The sequence below is a fragment of the Arvicola amphibius genome, chromosome 2 (genome assembly GCF_903992535.2).
Source record: "Arvicola amphibius chromosome 2, mArvAmp1.2, whole genome shotgun sequence".
In the NCBI taxonomy this organism is placed as follows: Eukaryota; Metazoa; Chordata; class Mammalia; order Rodentia; family Cricetidae; genus Arvicola; species Arvicola amphibius.
This window is the reverse complement of record NC_052048.2, coordinates 65367770-65384591: the sequence shown is the minus strand read 5'-3', so window position 1 is coordinate 65384591 and position 16822 is coordinate 65367770. Positions and strand designations below refer to the sequence as shown.

The 16822-nt window shown below is 46.0% G+C and overlaps 2 protein-coding genes across 3 annotated transcripts in view; both read left to right on the top strand.

The window, feature by feature from the left end:
- The window catches only part of Tacr1 (tachykinin receptor 1), a 185287-nt gene that overhangs the window by 147091 nt on the left and 21374 nt on the right, over window positions 1–16822 (top strand). The gene's annotated exons all lie outside the window — the stretch shown is intronic.
- LOC119808177 (poly(rC)-binding protein 2-like) lies at window positions 5081–6617 on the top strand. 2 transcript variants are annotated; one of them, XM_038320571.1, is made up of 2 exons: window positions 5081–5748; window positions 5842–6617. In XM_038320571.1, exons 1-2 carry the CDS (start codon window positions 5170–5172, stop codon window positions 6256–6258), a joined length of 996 nt encoding a protein of 331 aa, XP_038176499.1. In that variant the 5' UTR covers window positions 5081–5169; the 3' UTR covers window positions 6259–6617. The 2 variants fall into 2 exon arrangements, with proteins under 2 accessions (XP_038176499.1, XP_038176498.1); XM_038320570.1 differs by having other exon boundaries at window positions 5081–6617.

The window sequence follows — 16822 nt, the reverse complement described above, 5'->3', positions numbered from 1 at the left end:
TGTTTACAAGACCTAGCCTCTGCTGGAGAGAGGTGATGGGGAAGGGTGAGGGAATGAGCAGAAAATATAATTATTTGCTGTTTAAAAGGAAAGTGTGGGGGTGTGGATCGGCGACAACCTGGGGACACAGCTGGGGAAATGTTGACTAGCACAAAGGGAACAGAATCACAGATCTCCCTTTGAAGCTGCTTAGGACTGATGGAGCGTCTGTAGGCCAGGATTTTAATTAGTTTCTATTTGGATTTACACTTCCACTGCTCCTCTCAACACTGAGACCTGTCAGATGTGTTTGGGGAACAATAATTGCTCTTTGCAACCATCAATTAATGGTGTCTTCCGAGCACAACAGAAAATAAAATAAGCACTGTTTTGCTGGGGAAGGCTGGCAAATTCTTGTCCTGAGGAAGGAGCTACCAAGACCTTTTTCCTGGATCTGTGGCCAAGTTATCTTACATTATGAGTCCAGATCAGTGCTGCCCAGTGTGACCATAACACAAACCAGAACGCCTGAATCCAGACCAATGCTGCCCAGTGTGGCCGTAATACAAACCAGAACGCCTGAATCCTGACCAGTGCTGCCCAGTGTGACCATAACACAAACCAGAACGCCTGAATGCAAACCAGTGCTGCCCAGTGTGACCATAACACAAACCAGAACACCAGCTGAATGTGGAATTTTTCATTTTCTGGCAGCTAAAGTAAGAAAAAAAAAGATGAACATCACTATATGCGCTATTGACCCTAATACACCGATAGTGTTATACAACTGATGTGTCCTCATTTTATTGGTGTTGCTGTGATGAAATACCCCGATAAAAAGCATCTTCAAGGAGAAGAGGTTTGTTCTAGCCCACAGTTCCAGGTTACGGTCCATCAGCACAGAGAAGTCAAGGCAAAAGCTACAAATAGCTCATCACATCCACAGTCAAGAGCAGAGACAAACGAGTGCCATTTGTTGTCCTCTTGTTTGCTTGTGCTCAGCTGAGTTTCTCCATTCTCACACAGCTCAGAACCCACAGCCTAGGGATTGCTCTGCCCACAGTAGGTGGGTCTTCTCACACCAGCTAACTTAAGACAGTTATTCACAAGCATTCACTTCAGCTTTCCATTCTCACCACTGCCCACAATCTAGACAATCTCTCCTTGTGACTCTCACCATGCAAGTGTACTCATGAAATATTTTATATACTTTGGGTGGAGGTATGAAGTATCTTCAAATTGAGCCTATTTGTAGACTATTCAGTTGGGCCTTGACCTATTTCTAGGTTCACCAGCCATCTGTGGCCTTCAGCTTCTATAGTAGATAGGATGAATATGGAAGTGAGACTCCTGGAGGCTTCATTGCCAGCGACTTTCAGTGACTTCTCTCTCAAAGAAAGGTGGCCATGAGTATCTGAACCTGTCATAAGCTCAAAGGTTGGATTGGAATTAAACTCTTCCCCTCAAACATCCCTTTATCCTTTGGTTTGCAAAGAGAATAAGAGACTGTTTATTCTGTAGCCAAATATGAGTAACATTGGCTGGGGAACACAGACCCAGGTTATTGTAAATACCATGTATCCACGTGGTAAGTTTTATGAAGGTCTTTCAGTAACTATGCTGGTTAGTTGCAGTGGGAGCACATTCTGCTCCTTCAGTCAATAGCCTTTAAGATACCAGCCCACTTGGGCTGGATCTTAAGTAAGGGAAGAAATGGATCTAGGGATTTAATAGATACTACAACAGCAGTCCCTAAATTTCTGGTTTTCTTCTGTCCCACACTCTTCTGATATTAAACCGAAACTCAGATTTTTTTCTTTAAACAACATGCTTGGATTTAGAGAAAGAATGAGCCATGCTTCAACTACAAAGTCAGCTTTGATTTTTAATTGAGTTAGGACTACAAAATTTCTGAGAAATAAGGCAAAAAAAAATGTTTAGGTAATAGATTTTTTTACCCTGCCTCTGAGAATACTGGTGCCATATATCAGATTTTCTTTGCTTGATAATTTCTTCTGGATAACTTTCCTTTATTTTTAGATGTCTAAATGTCCAAGGTCTTTTGATTTCTTTAAGATGGCAATTTTTCCCTGTAAATACAAAAACAGAACCCTGCCATAACTGTTGATGGAGCTGCCGGCCGCTTCCCAGCTCCTGGCCGCTGGCTAGCTTTACCCAAAATAATTACATGGAAACTGTATTCTTTTAAACACTGCTTGGCCCATTAACTCTAGCCTCTTATTGGCTAACTCTTACATCTTGCTTTAACCCAAATTTAGTAATCTGTAGCACCACGAAGTGGTGTCTTAACTTGCGTCCATCTCGGAGAGGAAAGCTATGGCGTCTGCCTGAGGCGTCTGCCTCACCGCCTTCTTCCCAGCATTCTGTTCTGTTTACTCTGCCTACCTAATTTTCTGTCCTATCAAAAGGCCAAGGCAGTTTCTTTATTAACCAATGAAAGTAACACACAGTAATTTTCTGTCCTATCAAAAGGCCAAGGCAGTTTCTTTATTAACCAATGAAAGTAACACATAGACAGATGACCCTCCTCCATCACATACCCTTGTGAGTTTTCCTTATGACTAGTAGGATTGTCACCTCTGTTGATGAGCTATCATTTCTCTTTATCAAGAGGTTTCTCCTGTTTGAACTGAATCTTAATTAATCTTGATGGTATCCATAGCTTTTCTTCTCCTGTGGAAACAAAAACAAAACCCCTTCCCCAGTGTGGCACATGTCCTGGTTTCCACTCTGAAGTCAGTGCATCTGTGAAGTACAAAAGCTGATTTAACGCAGAGGTTTTTTCTATCATCCAACGTCTTTCCACTATTGTTCTTTTCTCATTAGCATTAAGAAAATTCAAGGTTCGTATGGCTGTCAGAAAACAATGTTTAATTGTGGTCGGTTCTATGTGCTCCAACTTTAGCTGTTCTGCAACTATTTTCTTTAGGATTGACAGCTTGGGTTCAATTATAGGCCACTGTTCCACCCAGACAACTTGATCTGAGAGCCTTGTCAATGCAATGAGGCTAAGAGGCTCAATTGTGGTGGATCCCTGAAGGACAGTGGCCCTTAGAACTGGGAGTACAACTCATGGATATGATCAAAATTTGCCAAAACTGTCTTTTCATAGACCTGATGGTCATCAAGAAAACTCTATCATCAGTAGTCAGGACAGCACCCAGATCCTCTAGGATGTCTCTGCCCCAGAGGTTTCTCAGTACCATGGAAACAATAGGGTGGGTGGCTCCCTTTTGCCATCAAGATCTTTCCAGGTGGTAAGTTTTGAATCTTGTTGGCCTCCTACTCCACTGATAGGAGAGCCAAGTCTAAATTTCCAATGGGGGAAGCATTTCTGTTTCTGTTAATATAGTGACATTCACATCCATGCCCACCAAGCCTCTAACAGCTTGTTCATCAAGATAGACAGTCAGCATTGGGGAGCATGGAAAAACAAGCAGTGTCCAAAGATTTTTGGATTACCAGAGCCTCCTCTTACTGGAAGGGCTGAGGAGCACCCCACCTGGAGTTTAAAGAGGCTGGAACTTCGGCAGACTGTCATCTGCAATCCTTTGCCCAGTGAAATTCATTATTGCATCTGCAGCATCAGGTCCTAGGTTTTGCTCAGGGACAATCACACCATAGATGATCTGGTTTACCACATCCCCAGCAAGATCTATCTACATGGGGGCCCTTGGGTATGTCATCAGCATGCTGCCTGTCCACAAGGAGGGCACCCAGGGAAGTGGTGAGGGCACTGATCGAACCATTACTGGGGTCAAGATCTCTTGTGGCCAGTACCTATTTGTGAATGTCCTCACTGCAGACCACTGTGGCCACATTGTGGGTAGGGGCATTAAGCCCTTCCCAAACCAATTGTTTGATCAGCATTTTCCTAGTGGGACCCAGGTCTACTCTCTGCTCCACTGCCTCATTGACATGTGTGAGAAGATCAGTAAAAAGTTCCCCTTGTTGTTGAATAAGATTGCAGAAGTAAGTTGAAGAGTCCTGTAAGGTGCATGCCTTAAGACCTTGAAGGCCAGGTCAGAAACCTGTTGGTAGTAGGCTTGATGGTCAATCTGTGCATGGTGGATGGATGGGCAAAGACACCTCATCCAGTGAGCATGTCAAGGGCCACTGAAATATTAATTAAGAGGTTCGTTCATGCCTGATCATTGCAAGCTGATTTCCAGCTAAGAGAGGCAGCTGGCTCCAGCAGAGCTTTACCTGGCGGAAGCCAAGCCTTCCGCATTGAGAGTGGAGCTGACCCAACAGGGAAGCAGCACACATGGTCTTGACTGTGTCTGTGCTCAGCAGCTTTCATGGGACCTGAACTATCTGCTTCCTTATCATCAGATGCCATAGAAAGATCAGACATGGAAGGGTAGAGGTGATGGAGAAGTTACCCTTTTTGTAGGGTGAGACAGAAGGCGAGCAACAGTCAGAGAGAATATACAGTCAGCAGGGGAGGGAAATTGTATCAGATCGTCATGCTTTCTGTTTAGTGATGGACTTCAGTGGTTTTTGAGGCCACAACTGTATGTCCATGTGGTGTGTCTGGACAAGGGGTGGCATTTGGAGCTACGCCTTGGTTCCACCTCCTGGACGTACTGGGTGAACAGAAACAGAAAAAAATGTGCCTTTCTAACCGGATGGGCAGACAAATATGACAGACAACACAAAAGAAGGAAAGAAAGAAAGAAAGAAAGAAAGAAAGAAAGAAAGAAAGAAAGAGGGAGGGAGGGAGGGAGGGAGGGAGGGAGGGAGTGGAGGTGGGTAGGGAGGGTGGAAATAAAGATCTGCCAGCATCCTCCCTCCCTCCCTCCCCCTCCACACCCTACCTCCGAACTAACGAAATACGATAAGAAAGAAAGTCCAGACCAGCAGAGGCAGCAGCCGGAGCAGCCGCAGCCTGCGCCCTCTCCCGCCCGCCCGCCCTCCGCCGCCCTCCACCCGCCCCGGGGTCTCTTTCCCCTTCCTCCTCCTCCACCCCCCTCCTCCGCCCGCCAGCGGGGCCCCCCTCGCCTTCCCGCCCGCCCCTATTGTTCGGCCCCCGGCTTCCCGCCCTTCCCCTTCCCGGCCGCTCCCCTTTTCCCCTCAGTCGACTCGCGCCTCCAGTTTTGGCATTCACTCCCACCCGTGACCAAAGACTTGACCACTCAAAAGTCCAGCTCCCTGTAACTACTAGACATGGACACCGGTGTGATTGAAGGTGGATTAAATGTCACTCTTACTATCAGGCTACTTATGCATGGAAAGGAAGTTGGCAGTATCATCGGAAAGAAAGGAGAATCTGTTAAGAAGATGCGCGAGGAGAGTGGTGCACGTATCAACATCTCAGAAGGGAATTGTCCTGAGAGAATTATCACTTTGGCTGGACCGACTAATGCCATCTTCAAAGCCTTTGCTATGATCATTGATAAACTGGAAGAGGACATAAGCAGCTCTATGACCAATAGCACAGCTGCCAGCAGACCCCCAGTCACCTTAGGGCTCGTGGTTCCCACTAGTCAGTGTGGCTCTCTGATTGGGAAAGGTGGTTGCAAGATCAAGGAAATAAGAGAGAGTACAGGGGCTCAGGTCCAGGTGGCAGGGGATATGCTCCCCAACTCCACTGAGCGGGCAATCACTATTGCTGGCATTCCGCAATCCATCATTGAGTGTGTCAAACAGATCTGCGTGGTCATGTTGGAGTCCCCCCCGAAGGGCGTGACCATCCCGTACCGGCCCAAGCCCTCGAGTTCTCCAGTCATCTTTGCAGGTGGTCAGGACAGGTACAGCACAGGCAGCGACAGTGCGAGCTTTCCCCACACCACCCCGTCCATGTGCCTCAACCCTGACCTGGAGGGACTACCTCTAGAGGCCTATACCATTCAAGGACAGTATGCCATTCCACAGCCAGATTTGACCAAGCTGCACCAGTTGGCAATGCAACAGTCTCATTTTCCCATGACCCATGGCAACACTGGATTCAGTGGCATTGAATCCAGCTCTCCAGAGGTGAAAGGCTATTGGGCAGGTTTGGATGCATCTGCTCAAACTACTTCTCATGAACTCACCATTCCAAATGATTTGATTGGCTGCATAATTGGGCGTCAGGGCGCCAAAATCAATGAGATCCGTCAGATGTCTGGGGCGCAGATCAAAATTGCAAACCCAGTGGAAGGATCTACTGATAGGCAGGTCACCATCACTGGGTCTGCTGCCAGCATCAGCCTGGCTCAGTATCTAATCAATGTCAGGCTTTCCTCGGAGACAGGTGGCATGGGGAGCAGCTAGAACAGTGCAGATTCACCCATAATCCCTTTCTGCTGTTCACCACCACCCATGATCCGTCTGTGTAGTTTCTGAACAGTCAGCGATTCCAGGTTTTAAATAGTTTGTAAATTTTCAGTTTCTACACACTTTATCATCCACTCATGATTTTTTAATTAAAAGCGTTTTAATTCTTTCTCTGTTCAGCAGTTACGCTGAGATATCCATATTTAGTTTTATAAGCTTCTCCCCCCTTTTCCTTTTTTTGGGGTTTTTTTGGCTCATGAATTTTTGTTTGTCATGGAGATGTAAGAGTGGAATATTAATACATTTCAGTTTAGTTCTGTAATGTCAGGAATTTTTCAAAAAAAAATTAAAAGATGGACTGGAAAAAGAAAGAAAGAAAGAAAGAAAGAAAGAAAGAAAGAAAGAAAGAAAGAAAGAAAGAAAGAAAGAAAGTCGGTCCCAATGCTTTCCTGCTGAAGGGACAGATGGACTTTCTCACAGAAATACAGTTTTTAGGGGAGCTGTCCAGCACTAAGAGGGAGGAAAGGGAGGGTACTAGTCCCTGTTCAGGTGCCAGATGTAGCTGGGTCCTAAAAGCTCCCTCGTGGGAGGGGGTAAGAAGGCAGGGTGTCAACTACATAGACACTGGGAGTCAGGTAAAAGACTAACAGCAGACTCGTTTATTCTGCAATGGGTAGAACCTTATATAACCTTCTCCCAGCCCCCAGGTTACATTCAGATCCATTTACTTTACATGGTCTTCCTTCATTGGCTAGGCACAATCAGGACCTCTGACAGCCCCCTCAGGCAGACTCCAGGTTGGCTCATCTCTCATCCTTCTAGGCCTTATTTTCCTACACATGTTCTCCTAGAAAGCAGGCCATGATCCTTACACACAGGTGCACATGCGCGCGCGCGCGCGCGCGCGCGCACACACACACACACAGTTGATAAGAAAGCATACTATGACCTTTCAGGTCTCCCAATACTGAGCCCTTTCCTCTTACAACTAGGAACAAGGCCTGCCCTCCTCCTTGCTCTCCAGACCCAATATGACTTTGAGTTACAGCCAGATGTCATAAGTGCCTTCCTGACTTCTGGCATAGACCTCATCTCCCCACCCCCAAAACCTCTAAGAGCAAGAAACCCCCTTTTGCCCTTTGGAACTGAAGCCATGGTACAGGATTTCCGATAGCTGAGATGCTATAACCTCCCAGTGCAGTTCTGAGGGGGGTTGGTTCTGCTTCCCCTCTACACACCTCTTTCTGAGTTTTAGCCCAAGCCTCTCTGAGATGCATCGTCTCCCTCTTCTGCTAGCAGCCTCAGAGCCCTTCCTTGGAAACACCGACTGTTAGCATTCACTGCTCAAACTACCCAGGAGTGCAAACTCTTGGGGATACAGTACAATGAACTGTGTGAAACTGCCCAGTGAAATTCATTCATTCATTTATTCCTTATTAGCAAGTGGGCATTCAGCATCCTCTATGTGCCATGCACTGTGTTTGACCCTGAGAATAATTCATTCTTTATAAAACAGGCATGATTAGACCTTTTAATAGAATCAGTTTCACTCAGTGATAAATACTTTTTTCTGATTTGTTTTGGATTTTTTGGGTTTTTTTTGGGGGGGGTGAGTTGTTTGTTGGTTAGTTTGCTGGTTTTTGATGTGTAACCTCTTTATATAGCCCTAGAACGCACTATGTAGACCAGGTTGGCCCCAAACTCACAGAGATCTGCCTACCTCTGCCTTTTGAGGGCTGGGGTTAAAGGCACGTGATGCCATACCCAGTTAGGGATATTTTAATGCTTTGTCTTAACGCACATGAAAATAGATTGTAGTATAGAACATAAAATCCACATGAGCTGGAAGCATGGGTAGGTGATTAAGAACGCTGCCTGCTCACTTCTAAAGCCTCACAATAACTAACCACATCTGTAACTGTGCTTCCAGAGAACCCAACACCCTTTTTCGGCCTCTGTGGGTACTGCCCAGTGTAGTGCATAGACATATATGCAGGCAGAACACTGATACATACAAAAAAAAACCTCAAAAATTTAATCTGCTCTGTTTTAAAAGATAAAACAAGAGACTTCACACAAATGTTTGTGTCTTCAGAATCCCGCCGGTCATGGCATCTCAGTAGCTCTGCTATGGAAAGCATCTCTGACTGGAGAGTCTAGGAAGTCCAGCCATTGCTTCCTGCACCATTGGCTTTTGCTCTGTCCCAGAGTTCCAATAGAGCTGTCAGAACAAGTGGGCCACTGCTGGTTTCATCTTCACTCCGTGGGTCTCCACAAGGCCAAACTAGCACTACTGAAACTACTGCTAAACCAATTTCATTCTAAACTGACTAGCGCCCACATCAACAGACTCTTAAAATGCTTGTGCGTGCCTAGTGCTGTAAAGAGTTGCAGAGAGCAACCAGGAAGAGGGAGGAAATGCATGGAACAGAGAGATCTGAGGAAGTCCCATGGAGGACGTGCCCCTTCAATAACCTGCAGACAGGAATTCAGCCATGCCACAGAACAAAGCCAGCGGCTGAGGACAGAAAGAGCCAGCAGAGAATGGCTCCAGCCAGATCATCATTGCTATATTCACATTAGGGACATTTCCCATCACACGCATTGGAACTTTTTCCCTATTTAATACATAATTCAAGGCAAAAGTCAAATTCTAGGCCAAGTCCTCCTAATACAGGCAGTTGATTTCAGTAACAGAGTTTCCTCCCATTCTTTTGGGTTGTTCGAAGATTTATTTGTTTATTTTATGTGTGTGGATGTTTCGCCTGCATGCGTGTATATGTACCTCGGGCATTCTTGGTGCCCATGGAGGTCAGAGAAGAGTATCGGGTCACCAGGAGCCGGAGTTACAGATGGTTGTGAGCCACCATGTGGAAGCTGAAAACCAAACTCGGGTCCTTTGGGAGGACAGGCGCTCTTAAGCACTGAGTACTCTCTCCAGTTCCCTTCCTTCCATTCCTGTCCCAGAGTGTAAGTAATATTCATGTAACAACCTTTGGCATAATTAGAGGATAAACCTTCCTCCGGCATTATCATCTGTGAGCAAGCAAGGCAGCATAATCACTTCAAAACCAGCTTCCGACAACCTTCCCGCATCCTTGTGATATTTCAACCTGCCTCAGGAAATGCATCTTCTTAGGAAATGTTGGTCTCCTCTTAATCCAAATTACTGCAAAATTCAGGCCTGCTGCTAACACTGACGAGCCAGAAACTAGAGGTACCCTGTATATCATGTCTAAATATTTAAAGTCTGACAAGTCCAGCTGATACATCATCCTTCACAATCCCTTCCTGTTGCCTTGAGAGTTTATAACTTAATAGTGTCCTGACAACAACTGTAAAACTTGGATTTCTTTTGGGAACCTGGCCTTGTAAGACAGTGCAACCCCTGGCTGTCAGCTCAGTCCAGAGAGGTTTCATACAAGGGGCTTTATCCAAGCTTTTCCTGCCTCAAGTCCACAAAAACAGGGACATCTTGGTCACTTCTCAGGCAACATGAGCAGCACCATCCACCCTAGGGAAGGCTCAATCAATGAAAAAAGCTCACACAGGCACCAGAAGTTGCCCCCAGGGGAACCCAAGGTCCCTCAAAATGAGAGGGGTTATCCCCTGTGGACCTGTGACACTTGTCTTCTTGGTGACTCCTAGCCCTGTGTTAGTCAAGGTTGTCTAGAGTAACAGAACGATACGATGAATAGATTTTATTCATCAACCTACTTCAGTAGTAACAACAGTTGTCTCACACCTAAGAGGCTGAGAACTCACTAATTGCTCAGTCTTTGAGGCTGGGTGCTCAGCAGTTGGGAGTCACCACACAGTGGCTATCTCATACTAGAAGGGCTGAAAAACCCAGTACTTGCTTGGTCAGGAGTCTGGGTGTCTCAGGAGTTTCAATCTGTCACCAAAACCCTGGAGGATTCTTGGAGAGTGCTGGTCCTCAGTCATCAATCGAAGCCTGGAAATGCTAGTTCTCAGGTCATTGAAGAAATCAGCTCACAGGATAGATTAACTTGGTGGTGCCAAATGGGCAAAAGGCACATCCTCTTCCTTCCTCCGCGCCTCTTTTTATCTGGGGTTCTCCTGGAAAGTGACACTCACACTTGGGGTGGGTCTTCTCACAGGAATTAAGATAACTTAATTTCCTCAGTTGAGACCCCCTAATCAGGTGCTTCTAACTGTGGCAAGCTGACCTTAAAACAAATTATCTCCTACCCTATGTGAAAGTGGGGCTGATCCTGGAAGGACCCAGTGTGGCTCCCAGGACAGGGACTCCTACTGACCTGAACCATGCAGCCAAGTTGTCTTACTGCTGGTGTAATAACAACAGGGATGGCGCTAAGTCCTGGCTTCATACAGTGTACTATTGATTGTGCTTCTAATTCTGTTACCAGGCTTATATCATGCTTCTCACTCAATTGTAGTTTCCCATGGAGCCAGTCCAGCTCTTCTGTCTTTGTCCTAACACCTATGATATGATGGATTGTGTGATCCAGGCATTGATTGGCATGCCCATCTTTCTCTCAAGCAATCTGTCATATGGCCTGGAAGTGTTGCATTTTCCTAGTTGACTTTCTAAAGATGATTCTTCCCTGTCTCCTCCTGACTAATTCGTTCTTTCTAACACTCTCTCTCCTACTTCTTTGCCTGGCTCCAAAATTGGCCTGATGGTTTCCTTGCTCCCAAATTCTCCATCCCAGAACTTGCGGTTTAGGACATTTTCATTACATGTATACCCATCTATCTGCAATAGGTAACTGCTAAGTAAATTACTCGCTGCACAAGAGAAGAATTATTGTGCTTGGGTATGGTGGCGGCTAACCTTCCTTGACAACTTGACTGGATAGAGGATCTTACTTAGCAGACACATGTCTGGGGGTTTCTTTGTGGCTGTTTCTAGAGAAGATTAATTGAAAAATGGAATACCCACTGTGAATGTGAACAGCGCCGGTCTCATGGGCTGGGGTCCCGGACTAAACAAAAAGGAAAACAGGAATTGAGCACCAGGATTCATCCCTCTCTAACCCTTGACTATGAGTACAATGTGACTAGCCACTTCTCACTGTACTGCCATGCCTCCATAGACTGTACCCCCCCACACAAGCAGATTTTGTCATGCAATGAAAAAAGTAATTAATACAAGAACATTGTTTTGTTTTTAACTTTCCTAAGTGCATTCCTATTGGTTCCTTTTAACTGCCCTAGGAAGCTGGGGGTACATCTGTTATCCCCGCCTGGAGCGTACAAATGCGGAGGAGTACTCAAGAGAGGATATGAGATGGCATGTGCACATCTGTCTGTCTGTCTGTCTTTCTGTCTGTCTGTCTCTGTGTGTGTGTGTCTGTGTCCCTGTGTGTGTCTCTATGTGTGTCTGTGTCTCTGCGTGTGTCTGTGTGTGTGTCTGTGTCTGTGTGTGTGTGTGTGTCTCTGTGTGTGTCTGTGTGTGTGTGTGTCTGTGTGTGTGTGAGTGTGTTCTATCACATCCTTTTGTATGATCCGTCTTTAGGGATTTTTTTGTAAGGTGGAATGAATGGGCAGTAGTGCATAGTTCTTCAAATTTCAAAGACACATTCAGTGTTCCAGCCATTCAAAATTGAATCATGCCCTTATAAATATTTATATGAGCTTAATTAGAAAGTTCTAATTGCATTTTGATTTCTAATTTCTGTAAGAATTGACTTCATCCCGATCTTAATATCCTGAAGCATAATAGATAGGTATCAACCTTTTGCCGGATTGGAGAGTACCTGTTTCCTCTAGTGCTGGGATGTGCAGATGGGGGAGCTTAATTGCTTCACGTCAGCTTCCAACTGCCTTCCCTGCTCTCAGTGATGACCCATCCCCCAAGCTGGCATGCTGCTTAGTAAATGTCACCTCTATACCAGGAGTGGTTCTTTCCCCCAAGATACAACAAAGACCACCATGGAATCAGCCTTCCAGAAAGCTGCTGAAGACCACTCTCAGAGAACAGTTGGAATGACTCACCCCAGAGGAAGACCAGAAGACACTAGGTCTAGCTGCATATTTTTGGACTTTTCCTGAGAAGCAAATGAATCCTATTTGAACAGGGAGGGGTGAGTGTAGGCACCTCCCAGAGAAAGACTAAATATGGAACAATGAAATCAAGGTATTTGATCACAAGGTATTTTTGGCAGCAGCTGTCCCAGGTGGATGGAGATAGTGCTGGGAACCACTTGCTGGTTTAGGGGTGTATCAAGGCAGGTCAAGACCAGCCGAGGGGAGCAGGAAGGATATTATGAGTGATGGCACTGACTCAACTGCCAAATTTATCACTTGAACTTTAACCATCCGGTGTTAATCCACTGTAGGCAAGAAAGGGACGCTACAAGGACTTATTATAGCAGCCTACTGTAAACATTGTGACACCGTATAGCAATGTGTATGTGCTCAATCAGAAGGGACATATGTGAAAGGAAAATATGTCTCAGAGAGGAGATGTAGGACTGCCATTGAGTTGACATGAAAAACAAAATTCTGACAAGCAAACAGAAATGGGCTGAAAGTGTGTGGCTTCCCTGTAAAGATACTGTGATGGTCGGCATTAATTGTCAACTTGACACACCCTAGCAGCATCCTTTGAGGAGAGTCTCAGTGAGGGACTGTCCGTATTCGGCTGGCCTCTGAGCATATCTGTGGTGAACTGTCTTAATGAAATTAACTGATGTGGGAAGACCAAGTCCACTTTGGGCAGCATCATTCCTCAGGTGGGGGGGTCCCAAACTCCATAAGAGTGGAGGGATTGAGCAGAGCGCAGCCGAACGACCATGCACACATTCATTTCTCTCTGCTCTTGACTTTGGATGTGATGTGACCAGCTGTTTGTGTCTCCTGCCTTGACTTTCATGCAATTATGGACTCTACTTGTAATTGAAAACTGAAGAAACCCTTCCTCCCCTAAGTCAGGGTATTTTAGCACAGCAACAGAAATGAAACTAGATCAGATACCTTTAGAATGAGACCCCCTCATATGGAGAGAGCACCAGCCACAGGCAGGATTTGCAGATTTTGATGTGACTTCTTCAGAGCAGATAAGTATGCAATTCAACCACACTGTTCACTTCAGGGTGGATGTTGAAATTACCTCGTCACAATCTCCCTTTCACTTCTGCAAATCTCTAAACTTTGTGGCTCAGTAAATGATGGACAGAGGAAGGCAAACTGAAGGACAGAGAGATCTCTTCACCCAGGACACAGAGAGGCGGTGCTCAGCATTTTCCACAAGGTGGGATTATCGGAAAGGAGCAAAGGAAACACTTGTGGCCTGAAAACCACTGTAAATGTTGCTCATCTTCTATACACAGAGGAGGACCCTTTATCCCTATGCACACCCTCCCTCCCCCCGCCAGGGCCCTGGGTTCGACTCTGTTCTGCAATTATAATGGCAGACCTAGCATGAATCACGTGATTGCAGCAAGCTAAAGTGGGACACAAGAAAATAAACCAAGATTGCCTGGAAGAAAACAACAAAACGGAAGCATGGGATAAATATCAAAAACTAGATTTTTAAAAATAATCTCCAGTTTTTATCAAGCTTGTATTATAAAATGGGCACTGTGTGGGGCAGTGTACAAGAATAATCCCATTTTCAAAGACTTTATTTTTAGTTTTTAACTGTTTTGTAATGCATATCTCCTTGAATTTTAACTATCTCGTGCCCTTGAGTGCCGTGCCTGTGGCAATCAGAAGGTGTCAGATCCCCTGGAACTGGAGTTACAGACAGTTGTGAGCTGCCGTGTGATCTGGAACTGAACTCATGTCCTTGGAGAGAGCCGTTCACCCTCTGAACCACTGAGCCATTTCTCCAGTCCCTGGGTAATCCTATGAGGGTCTCACAAGTTCCCACTCTGAGAGTAGACACATCACCTCTACTCTGTAGATACATAAGATGAAACTTGAGATGTTCATAAAATCATCCAGCTCATAAAACCTGAAAAACGGGTGTAAAAATCCAGTGCTCTCATCTCAGGCAGACAGTACACAAAGACCCAAGCAGAACCCGCAGAGCCCCTGATGCAGCATTCGGTCCGTAGTCCCTGGATACTGTGACCTGACTCTTCCCTCCAGCATGGATCAGAGATCTTACTCTTCTTGCTGTCGCAACCTAACGCTTGCCAAGAAAGGACCTGAGAGGAGAAGGATTTGCTCTGGGAAGACATGGTAATGAAGGAATAACAGAGTGTGCTTCTGATACTTCTCCTGCGGAGCATGGGCTAGCCTGGTACATCAGATGGTTCCTCTGAATTCTCAGCATACCTGGGACCCGAGAAAGGCTTGGATCTATGTTTTCAATCACTAAAGCCCCGGCACCTCAGGTCTGAGACACAGGAAAGCCTCCATGAGTGATGAATGGGTGCAGAAATGAGTAATGCAAACTCCCCCAGAACAATTTGCTAAGCATCTCTTGCCAAGATATTTGTGTTTTGTGTTGTTTCTGTGTAAATCATTAAATATTTGAGGGGTATGCAGTGGCTATTTCAACCATTTACCTCTGACAGAGAGATGTCTAAGCCTGTGTAGAGCCTGGGGGGGGGAAAGGGAGGTTGGTGAAGCAGCTATATTAGGCAAAACAACAAGGGATGGATTCTCCAGGGGCATGCTGGGAAAGAATATCAGCTGCCACCGGGTGCAGATGCACCCATTGTGTGGCAAAGCCTGCTTGAGACTCTGCTGGGCATGGGAGTGTGGGTGTTGTGTGGATTCCTTGCCTTCCTGGTCTGGTGCAGTTCTCTTTTTCAGTTATGAGAAATGAGGATCTAAATAAAAGAGTTCTCTCCAGGTCACATAGGAAATTAGGAGGGACAGAACAGCAAGGTGTAGCCATGTCCGAATCTACGCTTGGAGAAGAAGCTTGGCTGTTTACAGTCCTGCTCCTTGGCAGTCATGGCTTCATGTGTCACTCTTGTCAGGGGAACTGTCATCTTTTGGCAGTACTGAGGCTTGAACCCAGTGCCTCCCACATGCTAAGAAAGGGCCCTACTGTTGAACTATAGCCCACTTTTCTTTTTCATATTTAATTGGAGACAAGCTCTCACTAAGTAGCCCAGAATGGCCTTGAATGTACACTCTGTGTAGCACAGGCAGGCTTTGAACTTGTGATCCCCTTGCCCTGACCTACTGACTATCTGGAGTTACAAGCCTACATTGTCACATGCAGCAGGGGTTATTCCTTGACAGAAAGGACTGTTTCTTAAATAATAGGTGACTGGTCCTACAGCCCGCCAGTATGAAAGGAAGGTTGGCTAGAAGAACGAGAGGTCAGTGAGGCCACACCTGGGGCCACCATCTGTCCTACTTTGCCTAGAACTAAGGGTTTCTCTGATGGAAGTCTAAAAGCTTTGAAGCCAGGAAAAAGCTCAGGCAAACCAAGACTAATTAGTCCCAATTTACACTACACACCTAGACACCCTTTGATCCTGTTAGCCCCAAGTGCTCTATTCCATTCAGAAAAGGTAACCTTCCTGCTCACATCCAGCTCCACACTGGCCTGTGTGTGACGGATTAAAGCTGACATAATCAGTCTTCTCATGGGCTCACAGTTTGAGGGTCCAGTCCGCCGTAGTGGGGAGGACCCAGCAGGAGTTTGAGGTGTGTCAGGAAGCAGAGAGAAATGGGTGCTGGTGCTCAGCTCACTTTCCCCTGTTTGTTAAGTCTGGGGGGGGGGGGGCTAGAGAGGTGGCTCAGTGATTAAGCATGCTTACTGCTCTTGGAGAGGACCTGAGTTCAGTTCCCAGCACCCACATCAAGTGGCTTACAACTGCCTGGAACTCCAGCTCCAGGGAATCCAATAGTCATAGGCGCATCTGCTCATGTGCACAGCCACACAGAGACACACGCTTACACATAACGAAACATAAAATAAACTTTTAAATTGTGCAGTCTAAGGGGTGGGATGACACTGCCTATATTTAGGGGTAGTCTTTCCACCTCAATTAACCCTCTCAGGACATGGCCTCACAGTCACACCCAGAGAGTGTCTCCTAGGTGGTTCTCCATCTTGTCCAATATCAACCATTACAGCAATCTACAGCCCACAGCCTGAGCCTTCTCGGGGAAAAGGAAAGAAAAAAATCTGTTCTCAAGCTTCATCTCCAAATGGCCAGAATGAATCAAATATTTTTTTTATTCTTACTTCAAAAGAAAAATCTACATCATATTGTGTTTTATGTCAGGGAATTCCTCGGAGGCTGTTTTTCAAAAAAATCCCTATTTCCCTAGGCTGGAGAGGTAACATCTTCTCAACACATCTAAGAGAGACATGGACTTCAGGTCCGGTCTGCCTGGAGAATCAGCAGCTTGCTGCAGCGTCACGCTGCTTGGACGTGGAGTCTGAGCTCTGCCTCCCCCACAGTCCCTGGCCCACCCAGCCGCTCCAGCTGGATGCCTGTGTCTAAAAATCAGACTTAATGGGGTTCTTGCTGAAGGCTGGAGTCTTGGGGATGAAAATGACAGGAATGCACAGCGTCAATTTGTTCCTTTGCAACAAGTTAGAACAGCACCAGTCAACAATCGTGTGGGTGGCTTCTCTTCCTGCAAAAGAAGCTCG

Excerpts from the sequence above, each read along its gene's own strand:
- LOC119808177 (XM_038320570.1), top strand. The coding sequence starts at position 5,170 with ATGGACACCGGTGTGATTGAAGGTGGATTAAATGTCACTCTTACTATC.